At 33.4% G+C, this 12,142-nt stretch overlaps 1 protein-coding gene across 1 annotated transcript in view; it reads right to left on the bottom strand.

The window, feature by feature from the left end:
- NECAB1 (N-terminal EF-hand calcium binding protein 1) overlaps positions 1–12,142 on the bottom strand; it is a gene marked incomplete at both ends in the record, with an annotated part of 279,877 nt that overhangs the window by 133,967 nt on the left and 133,768 nt on the right. Inside the window, one exon of the mRNA XM_082858688.1 lies at positions 3,910–3,935. Coding sequence (XP_082714814.1) covers positions 3,910–3,935 — 26 coding nt within the window. The remainder of the gene's footprint in view (positions 1–3,909; positions 3,936–12,142) is intronic.

The raw sequence follows: 12,142 nt of genomic DNA, 5'->3' as shown, positions 1-12,142 counted from the left end.
TTGCAAGTGACGTGATACTATACATAGAAAATTCTAAAGATGCCACAAGAAAACAATGAGAACTAATCAATGAATTTGGTAAAGTTGCAGGATATGAAATTAATGTGCAGAAATCTCTCACATTCCTATACACTAACAACAAAAGATCAGAAGGAGAAATTAAGGAAACAATCCCATTTACTATTGCCACAAAAAGAAAAAAACAGCTAGGAATAAACCTACCTAAGGGGGCAAAAATCTGTATGCAGAAAAGTATAAAACACTGGTGCAAGAAATCAAAGATGACACAAACAGATGGAGAAATATGCCATGTTCTTTGATTGGAAGAATCAATAAAGTGAAAATGACTATACCACCCAAAGCAATCTACAGATTCACTGCAATACCTATCAAATTACGAATGGCATTCTTCACAGAATTAGAACAAAAAATTTTACAACTTGTATGGAAACACAAAAGACCTCGAATAGCCAAAGCAATCTTGAGAAAGAAAAATGCATCTGGAGGAATCAGACTTCATCATCTCAGACTATACTACAAACCTACAGCAATCAAGATAGTATGATACTGGCACAAAACAGAAACACAGATTAATGGAACAGGATAGAAAGCCCAGCGATAAACCCATACACATGTGGTCACCTTATCTTTGACAAAGGAAGCAAGAATATACAATGGAGAAAAGACAGCTTCTTCAATAAGTGGTGCTCGGAAAACTGGACAGCTACATGTGAAAGCATGAAATTAGAACATTACTTAACACCATACACAAGAAACTCATAATGGATTAAAGAGCTAAATGTAGGACTGGACACTATAAAATGCTTAGAGGAAAACACAGGGAAAACACTCCCTGAGATAAACCACAGCAAGATCTTTTATGACCCATTTCCTATAGTAATGAAAGTAAAAACAAAAATAAACAAATGAGTCCTAATTAAAATTAAAAACTTTTGCACAGCAAAGAACACTATAAACAAGACGAAAAGACAACTCTCAGAATGGGAAAAAAAATTTGCAAACGAAGCAACGGACAAAGGATTAATCTCCAAAATATACAAAGAGCTCATGCAGCTCAATATCAAAAAAACAAACAACACAATCCAAAACTGGGCAGAAGACCTAAACAGACATTTCTCCAAAGAAGACATACAGATGGCCAAGAGGCACATGAAAAGATGCTCAACATCACTAATATTCAGAGAAATGCAAATCAAAACTACAATGAGGTATCACCTCACACAGGTCAGAATGACCATCATCAATAAATCTACAAACAATAAATGCTGGAGATGGTGTAGAGAAAAGGGAACCCTCTTGCACTGTTAGTGGGAATGTAAATTGATACAGCCACTGTGGAGAACAGTATGGAAGTTCCTTTTAAAAACTAAAAATAGAACTAGCATATGACCCAGTATGAGCATATACCCTGAGAAAACCATAATTCAAAAGACACATGTACCCCAATGTTCATTGCAGCAATATTTACAATAGCCAGGACATGGAAGCAACCTAAATGTTCAACAACAAATGAATGGATAAAGAAGATGAGGTACATATATACAATGGAATATTACTCAGCCATAAAAAGGAATGAAATTGGGTCATTTGTAGAGATGTGGGTGGACTTAGAGTCTGTCATACAGAGTGAAGTAAGTCAGGAAGAGAAAAACATATATCATATATTAATGCATATATGTGGAATCTAGAAAAATGGTACAGAAGAACCTATTTCCATGTCAGGAACAGAATTGCAGACATAGAGAATGGACATGTGGACACAGAGGGGGAAGGGGATGGTGGGATGAATTGGGAGATTAGGACTGACATATATACACTACCATATGTAAAATAGATAGCTAGTGGAAGCCTGCTGCATAGCACAGGAAGCTCAGCTCGGTGCTCTGTGATGATCTAGATGAGTGGGATGGTGGGGTGGGAGGGAGGTCCAAGAGGGAGGGGATATATATATATATAGTCGATTCACTTCTTTGTACAGCAGAAACTAACACAACTTTGTAAAGCAATTATACACTAATAAAAAATTGGGTAAGAGTACAAAAACAGTTATAAGCTGTGTAAGATCAGGAAAGTAATAAATTTGCTCCCAATAGATTTTAGATCATAGCTAAAGATGGCACAAATAGGAAACCAAAGACCCAATGCTAAAGTTCATACACAATTACCTAATTAAAGTCAAGTTATGTATTGACTGGTCGGAATAAGTTATGGCCTAAAGCTGCTATTTAGGAAAGTGAGTAATCTTGACTTGCCTATATACTGCTGCTGGGCGTGCACACTGGAAGAATCTTTGACCAAGTAACTACACTTTTGGGAATCTATCTTACAGAACTACTTGTATAAGAGTGCAAAGAGAATACAAACAAGGATATTTACTTCAGTGTTGTTTGTCCCAGTGGAAATTTGGAAACAACCTGAAAACCCAAAACAACTGAAAGGGATTTGGTTAAAAATTTTAAGGTAAATGGGACACTATGCATCCTTTGTAATAAAATGATATAGAACAGTGTGCACTTGTATTGATCATATAGTATACACATTGTTGGAAAAAAACATACTCATATATATCAATGTCATTACATGTGTAAAAATGTTTGGAAGGATACATTCCAAGAAGTTAGCAGTGGAGATCAGTACCAGGGGAAAGAGAAGTGAGTGAGAGCCTTTGACATTTTCTCTTATACCCCTATATAATTCTGTGTTGCTAAATTTAAAAAAAAATAGTTAAATATTACTTTCATAAATAAAATAAGAAATATCTATACTTTATTTTAATAAAGGATTTATTAAAGTATTTTGAATTCTAGGTCCATAATTTAGTAAACTGATAAACTAAATAAAAGCAACAGAATGAAAGTTTTAGATACTTGGACCTGTTAATTGACTTCTACTAAAGAGCACAAGAAATCCATTTTCCATGTCAATCAAACACTGCCCCTCCCACATAAAAGGGAGTATTTTTGCTGGGTGTGAGTCTACATATTTAATTTGCTAGCACTGAAAACTTTGGTTTTAATTAGAATCCATTTTGATTAGAATATGTTTACTTTATATTCACAAAATAATGAAAAATGAAACTTCACTCTGGAAATTAAAATGCATATTCTTGAACTGAGAGGGAGTATTATAACACAGAATTAGGAGTACAATCACTGGGTTTAAAGATATAGAGCAATTCTGTTGAATTAAAACCCCTTAACTAGTTCCCTAACTAAAATTATGCAGGAAAATCAGAGTCAAATCTTTCAAAATAAATATAGAATAGGTCTTTAATCTAGTTCTACTATTAGAGAAGACAAATTTTTGAGAACGAAGAATAAATCTCAAAAGTATTTGCCTTTTCATATTTCTAGCCTATTACTTTTGTTTCCACCCACAAAAACGAAGAAAGTAAATGAAGAGGCCACTAAATCAGGAATTTGTTAAGACATCTCTCCCCACTGAATCATTTGTTTTGCAAGTGACATTCCAGAATGGTTTAGGCAAGGTATGGGACAAAGTTGTTTTTACATATCAAGGGATCAGCTTTGCAAAAAAGTAACCAAAGCCTCTGCACAATATATTTGAAGTGAATAATGAAGTTGTATTAAACAACACTTTAAAAATATATTCAAGCTGGTGGAATATATTCTTGTGAAACTTATTGTACTAATTATAATTCTCCTGCTATGAACAAATTAATAAGGGCCAACTCTTTCTTCAGTGAAATACATGCTTGAACAAAACTCATGGATAAAGATAAATTCCTTGAGATCTCAACTATCTTTTACTTTATTCCAGAACTCCTAATCTATGACATTAATTTCAGGGTTTGTAGAAATATGTAAGACAGTGTTCTTTTTTATTCTAAAGCAAGTAATGGGTTTGATTGGCTTTAAATAAACTTACCACATAGTTCTTCTGTGTCAACGTTGCTGAAAAGATGAAAAAAAGTATTAATATTTTGGTAATATTTAAGTTTTTAAATAGGTAAATACAGTTATTCCCCAATCTGTATTGTTATATTAATAGATGATATGTAGTTATGGTATTTTCTCTTATAGATTCTACACTGTTGAAGTAGTCAACCAAATATTAGCAATGATTGTCAGATTTTGTCTTTAAACAGATTAAAAGAAATAATTGTTATTTTTCTGGAAAAATATATTTTATTTATTTATTTATTTTCCTGGATTTTCATTGAGATATAACTGACATATAGCACTGTATAAATTTAAGGTATACAGAATAATGATTTCACTTATATACATCAGGACATGATTATCATAATATGTTTGGTGAACATCCATCATCTCATACAAATACAAAATTAAAGAAACTAAATTTTTTTCCTTGTGATGAGAACTCAGAATTTACTCTCTTAAAAACTTTCATATATAATATACACAGTGTTAATTATATTTACCATGTAGTACATTATATCCCTAGTACTTATATACCTTGTAACTGAAAGTTTGTACTTTTTGACTGACTTCCTCCAATTCCCCCTTCCCCAACACCCTGTCTCTGTAACCACAAAACTGATCTCTCTTTCTATGAGTTTGTTTGTTTTGGGAGTATAATTGACCTACAACACTGTTAGTTCCTGTTACACAACATAGTGATTCAGTATTTCTATACATTTAGAATAATCACCACTATAAGTCCAGTTAAGTTCTGTCACCATACAAAGATATTATATAAGTAATGACTATATACCCCACGCTATACATTTCATACACATGACTCATTAATTTTGCAACCGTAAGTTTATACCTCCTAATCTCCCCCACCTATTTCTTTCCTCCCCCCACTCCCTCCCCCTGGCAACCACCAGTTTGTTCTCTGCATCTGTTTCTGTTTTATTATGTTTGTTAATTTGTTTTGTTTCTTACATTCCACGTATAAGTGAAACCATACAATATTTGTCTTTCTCTGTCTGCTTCCTTCACTTAGGATAATACTCTCTAGGTCCATTCATGTTGTCTCAAGTGGCAAGACTTTATTCTTTTTTAATGGCTAATATTCATGTATATTTATGTATATATATCACATCCTTTATCAATTCATCTATCAATAGACACTCAGGTTGCTTCCATATCTTAACTATTGTAAATAATGCTGCAATGAACATAGGGCTGCATATATATTTTCTTTTTTCCAAAAATAATAACCAGCATTTATTGACTGTTTACTATGTTCCAGGTACTGCTATAAACATTTTATGTAAAAAATTATGTAACTTTTTATTATGGGAAATTTTAAACTTAAGAAATAAAGAAAAGATCATTATGGATAAACAACAAGGTCCTCCTGTATAGTACAGGAAACTATATTCAATATCCTGTGATAAACCATAATGGAAAAGAATCTGAAAAAGAATATATATATATATAACTGAGTCACTTTGCTGTACAGCAGAAATTAACACAACATTGTAAATCAACCATACATCAATAATTTTTTTTTTAAAAATTAAAGATCATTAAAAAACTTTATGTATGTATTGCCTACTTTAAATCATTATCAACAACATTTTAACATTTTGCTATATATGTTTTATTGACCACCATCATTCTCCTCCCTCAATTTTTTTTCTGGAGTATTTAAAGAAAATGACAGATGTCCTATAATTCACTCATAAATATCTTAAATACATTCTTAACTTTTAAAATATATTAGCTATTTTAGTCGTAAAAAGCAGATACTACTATTATTCCCATTTTACATATGTGTAAACTGAGGCAAATGTTATTGAGTGATTCAAACTCTGGAGTCTAATGGCCAGCCTCCAAGGTGGCCCCTGACCCCTGCCTCCTGGTATTCATATTTTGTGTAAGTGCCCTCACATGTTACACCAGGGTGGGTCTGAGAGACCATGCATATATCTTTTCTAATTGGTGTTTTTGTTTTCTTCAGGAGTGGAATTAGTTCTATTTTTAATTTTTTGAGGAATCTTCATACTGTATTCTACAGTGGCTACACCAGTTTACATTTCCACAAACAGTGCATGAAGGTTCCCTTTTCTCCACATCCTCACCAATACATGTTATTTATTGTATTTTTGATAATAACCTTTCTGACAGGGTTATAACCACCTCATTGTGGTTATGCTTTGCATTACCCTGATGATTTGATGTTGAATATTTTTCAAGTACATGTTGGTGATCTGTATGTCTTCTTTGGAAAAGTGTCTATTCAGATACTCTGCCCATTATTAATTGGGTTGTTTGCTCTTTTGATGTTGAGTTGTATGAATTCTTTGTTATTTTGGGTATTAAGCCCTTATCAGACATATAATTTGCAAATATCTTTTCCTATTCAGTACAATGCTTTTTAATTTTGTTGATAGTTTCCTTCACAGGACAAAAGCTTTTCAGTTTCATTTGTTTATTTTTGCTTTTATTTCCCTTGCCTGAGGAGAAAGATTGATAAAACTTACTAAGGTTGATGTCAAAGAGCCTACTGCCTGTGTTTCCTTCTAGGAGCTTTGTGGCTTTAGGTCACACATTTAACTCTTTAATCCATTTGAATTTATTTTTGTGCACAGAGTGAGAGAGTGTCCAGTTTGATTATTTTGCATGTAGCTGTCCAGTTTTCTGACCACCATTTATAGAAGAGGCTGTCTATTGCCCATTGTATATTCTTGCCTACTTTATCATAGATTATTTGACCAAATAAGTGTAGTTTCACTTCTGGGCTCTCTATTCTCTTCCATTGATCTATTTGTCTGTTTTTGTGCCAGTACCATATTGTTTTGATTACTGTAGCTTTGCAGTATAGTTTCAAATCAGGGCATGTGATACCTCCAGCTTTGTTCTTTCTCAAGATTATTTTGGCTATGCAGTGTCTTTTGCATTTCCTTGCCATTTTAGAATTATTTGTTCTAGGTCAGTGAAAAATGTCATTGGTATTTTGATAGAGATTGCATTGAATTTGTAGATTGCCCTGATTTGTATGATAATTTTAACAATATTAATTCTTCCAACCCAGAAACATGGTATATCTTTCCAGCTGTTTGTGTCATCAGCAATTTATTTCATCAGTGTCTTATAGTTTTCCAAGTACAGGTCTTTTACCTCATAGTTCAATTTATTTCAAGGTTTTTTATTCTTTTTGATATGATTTTAAATGGGATTATTTTCTTAATTTCTCTTTCTGATAGTTCATTGTTAGCGTATATAAATGCAACAGGTTTCTATGTATTAATTTTGTATCCTGCAACTTTACCAAATTCATCGATTAGTTCTAGTAGTTTTGGGGTAGTGTATTCAGGATTTTCTATGTACAGTATCATGTCATTTGCAAACAGTGACTTTTTACTTCTTCCATTTCAATTTTGATCTTTTTTAATTTCTTTCTCTTGTGTGATTGCTTTGGCTAAGTTTTCCAATATTATGTTGAATAAAAGTGGCAAGATTGGACATCCTTGTCTTGTTCTTGATCTTGTTCTTAGAGATTTTCACCATTGAGTATGATGTTACTTGTGGGCTTGTCATATATGACCCTTTATTATGTTGTGGTATGTGTGTTCCATAACCACTCTGTTGAGAGTTTTATCATAAATGAATGTGGAATTTTGTCAAAAGGTTTTTATGTACCTATTTAGATGATCATATGATTTTTATTCTTCAACCTGTTAATATGTTTTATCACATGGATTGATAATATCTATCCCTGGGATAAATCTCACTTGATCATGGCGTATGAACTTTTAGATGTATTGTTGAATTTGGTTTGCTAAAATTTTGTTGAGGATTTTAACATTAATGTTCTTCAGTGATATTGGTCTGTAATTTTATTTTTTTGTGATATCTTTTTGGGTTTTGGCATCAGGGTGATGCTGGTCTAGAATAAGTTTGGAAATGTTTCTCCCTCTGCAATTGTTTGGAATTGTTTGCAATAGATAGGTGTTAACTCTTCTCTAAATGTTTGGTATAATTCATCTGTGAGGCCTGAACTTTTGTTTGTCAGGAGTATTTTTTATTACTGATTCAATTTCATTAAGAGTAGTTGGTCTGCTCATATTGTCTATTTCTTCCTCGTTCACTCTTGAGAGATTGTATGTTTCTAGACATAAGCTTTCTTCAAAATTGTCCACTTTATTGGCAATTGTTCATAGTAATTAATATCTTATGATCCTTTGTATATCTGTGATGTTGGCTGTAACTTCTCTTCTTTCATTTCTGTTTTATTGATTTAGACCCTCTCTCTCTTTTTCTTGATGAGACTGTTAAAGGTTTATCAATTTTGTTTTCCTTTTCAAAGAACAGCTCTTAGTTTCATTTATCTTTTTTTTAGTCTATTTAATTTCTTTCTGATCTGATATTTATGATATTTATGATTTGTTTCCTTCTACTAACTTTGGGTTTCTTTTATTCTTCTTTTTCTAGTTCCTTTAGGTGTCAGATTATGTTGCTTATTTAAGATTTTTCTTGTTCCCTGAGGCAGGCTTGTATCACTGTAAACTTCCCTCTTAGAACTCCTTTTGTTGCATCTCATAGATTTTGGATTATTATATTTTCATAGTCATTTGTCTCCAGGTATTTTTAAATTTCTTCTTTGATTTCTTCAGTGAACCTTTGGTTCTTTAGTGGCATTTTGTTTAGCTTCCACGTGTTTGTGTTTTTTGCAGTTTTTCTCTTTTAGTTGATTTCTAGTCTCAGAGTGCTGTGGTCAGAAAATATGCTTGACATGATCTCAATTTTCTTAAATGTACTGAGACTTGTTTTGTGACTGACCATGTGATCTATCCTGGAGAATGTTCCATGTGCACTTGAAAAGAAAGTGTGTTTTGTTGTTTAGGGATGAAATGGACATTTGTCCTAAAGTGTCATTTAAGGCCAATGTTTCCTTATTGATTTTCTGTCTGAATGATCTGTCCATTGATCTAAGTAGGGTGTCAAAGGCTCTTACATTTTGTTAGTGTCAGTTTCTCTTCTTATGCCTGTTGATATTTCCTATGTAGTTAGGTGCTTCCATGTTGGGTGCATATATATTTATAATTGCTGTATCCTCTTCTTTGACTGTTCCCTTGATCAATATGTAATGTCCTTCCTTGTCTCTTGTTACAATCATTGTTTTAAAGTCTATTTTTTATTACATAAATATTGCTACCCTGGCTTTCTTTTCATTTCCTTTTGCATGGAATACATTTTCCCATCCTCTCACTTTCAGTCTTTGTGTGTCTTTAGATCTGATGTGAGTCTCTCATAGGCAGCATAGATATAGGTCTTGTTTTTGAATCCATTCAGCCTCTCTATGTCCTTTGATTAGAACATTTCATCCATTTACATTTATAATTATTGATAGGTATGTACCTATTGCTGTTTTGTTAATTGTTTTTGGTCTGTTTTTGCAGTTCTTTATTACTTTTTCTTTTGCACTCTTCCAAGGTGATTTAATGACAATTGTAAGGGTTATGTTTGTATTCCTTTCTATTTTTTGTGTATCTATTATAGATTTTTGGTTTGTGATTATTGTAAGGTTTCTATGTAGCCATCTATGTATGTATGTATGTATCTATGATTCATTTAAGAGGCTGATCTCTTAATTTCAAATATATTTCAACTACCATACATTTTTACTGCCCCCCACATCAAATTTACTGTTTTTGACATCATATTTTACATATTTTTGTCTTCTGTATCCCTTAGATAAGGGATTTATTGTGGACAGGTATGATTTTACTACTTATGTCTTTTAACCTTCCTCTTAGCTTTATATCTGGTTGATTTACTACCTTTACTGTAATTTGCTTTTAACAATGAGATTTTTCCTTTTATACTTTTAATATTTCTAGTTTGGGCCATTGTGTTTCACTTAGAGAAGTTCCTTTAACATTTCTTGTAAAACTGGTGTGGTGGTGCTGAACTCTTTTTGCATTTGCTTGTCTGTAAAAATTTTCATCTCTCCTTCAAATCTGGAGTAAGCCTGGCCAGATAGAGTTTCTTGTAGGTTTTTCCCTTTCATCACTTAAAATATATCATGCCACTCCCTTCCAGCCTGCAGTGTTCCTCCTCAAAAGTGAACTGATTGATAGACTTATGGGAGTTCCCTTGTATGTAACTTGTTGCTTTTTCCTTGCTGCTTTTAATAGTGTCTCTTTAATTTTTGTATTTTAATTATGTGTCTTGGTGTGTGTCCTAATGCAACCAGCCTCCTGGTAGGTGGGGCTGTTTTCTCCAACTGGATATTTTTGTTTCTTGAGATCTGCTAGTACTGGTTTCACAGACTTGTCAGTAGGTCAGGTCCCATTGCTAAAAAGCTAGACAGAGGATTCCAAGAGGGCACTTGCCAGCACTTTGTGGTAGAATGGGTTCCAAAAAATGTCTGTGGCCAATGTCTAGGTCCCCAGCATGAGCTCCAATTGCCTCCTGGTCTCTAGTAGTTCCACAATAAAAAACTATTAAAGTACTAAAGTGTTTGTCACCTCAAACATTACCTTATTTAGCTGTTTACATAAGGCATTTAAAGATTCAGTGCAAAGGAAACACTCCCATTTACCATTGCAACAAAAAGGATAAAATACCTAAAATGAACCTATCTAAGGAGACAAAATACCTGTATGCAGAAAACTATAAGAAACTGATGAAAGAAATTAAAGATGATACAAACAGATGGAGAGATATATCATATTCTTGGATTGGAAGAATCAACATTGTGAAAATGGCTATATTACCCAAAGCAATCTACAGATTCAATGCAATCCCTATCAAACTACCAATGGATATTTTCACAGAACTAGAACAAAAAATTTCACAATTTGTATGAATACAAAAAAAGACCCCGAACAGCCAAAGCAGTCTTGAGAAAGAAAAATGGAGCTGGAGGAATTAGGCTCCCTGACTTCCAACTATACTACAAAGCTACAGTAATCAAGATAGTATGGTACTGGCACAAAAACAGAAATATAGATCAATGGAACAGGATAGAAAGCTCAGAGATAAACCTACTCACATATGGTCAACTTATCTTTGACAAAGTAGGCAAGAATATACAATGGAGAAAAGACAGCCTCTTCAATAAGTTGTGCTGGGAAAACTGGACAAGAATGAAAGAATGAAATTAGAACACTCCTTAACACCATATACAAAAATAACTCAAAATGGATTAAAGAGCTAAATGTAAGGCCAGACGTTATAAAACTCTTAGAGGAAAACATAAGCAGAACACTCTATGACATAAATCACAGCAAGATCCAAAATAAACAAATTGGACCTAATGAAACTTACAAGCTTTTGCACAGCAAAGGAAACCATAAACAAGATGAAAAGACAACCCTCAGAATGGGAGAAAATATTTGCAAATGAAGCAAATGACAAAGGATTAATTTCCAAAATTTACAAGCAGCTCATGCAGCTTAATATCAAAAAAGCAAAAACCCAATCCAAAAATGGGTAGAAGACCTAAATAGACATTCTCCAAAGAAGACATACAGATTGCCAACAAACACATGAAAGGATGCTCAACATCACTAATCATTAGAAAAATGCAAATCAAAACAGCAATGAGGTATTACCTCACACCAGTCAGAATGGCCACCAACAAAAAATCTACCAAAAATAAATGCTGGAGAGGGTGTGGAGAAAAGGGAACCCTCTTGCACTGTTGGTGGGAATGTAAATTGATAGAGCTACTATGGAGAACAGTATGGCAGTTCCTTCAAAAACTAAAAATAGAACTACCATATGACCCAGCAACCCCGCTACTGGGCATATACCCAGAGAAAACCATAATTGTAAAAGAGTCGTGTACCACAATGTTCATTGCAGCACTATTTACAATAGCCAGGACATGGAAGCAACCGAAGTGTCCATCAACAGATGAATGGATAAAGAAGATATGGCACATTTATACAATGGAATATTACTCAGCCATAATAGGAAACGAAATTGAGTTATTTGTAGTGATGTGGATGGACCTAGAGTCTGTCATACAGAGTGAAGTAAGTTAGAAAGAGAAAAACAAATACTGCATCCTAATACATATATATGGAATCTAAAGAAAAAATGGTTCTCCAGAACCTAGGGGCAGAACAGGAATAAAGACACAGACGTAGAGAATGGTCTTGAGGACACTGGGAGGGGAAAGGGTAAGCTGGGAAGCAGTGAGAGAGCGGCATTGACATATATATATATAT

Source organism: Leucopleurus acutus (genome assembly GCF_964270905.1).
Source record: "Leucopleurus acutus genome assembly, chromosome: 17".
In the NCBI taxonomy this organism is placed as follows: domain Eukaryota; kingdom Metazoa; phylum Chordata; class Mammalia; order Artiodactyla; family Delphinidae; genus Leucopleurus; species Leucopleurus acutus.
Note: the sequence above shows the minus strand (reverse complement) of the source record. Positions and strands in the feature narration are given on the sequence as shown.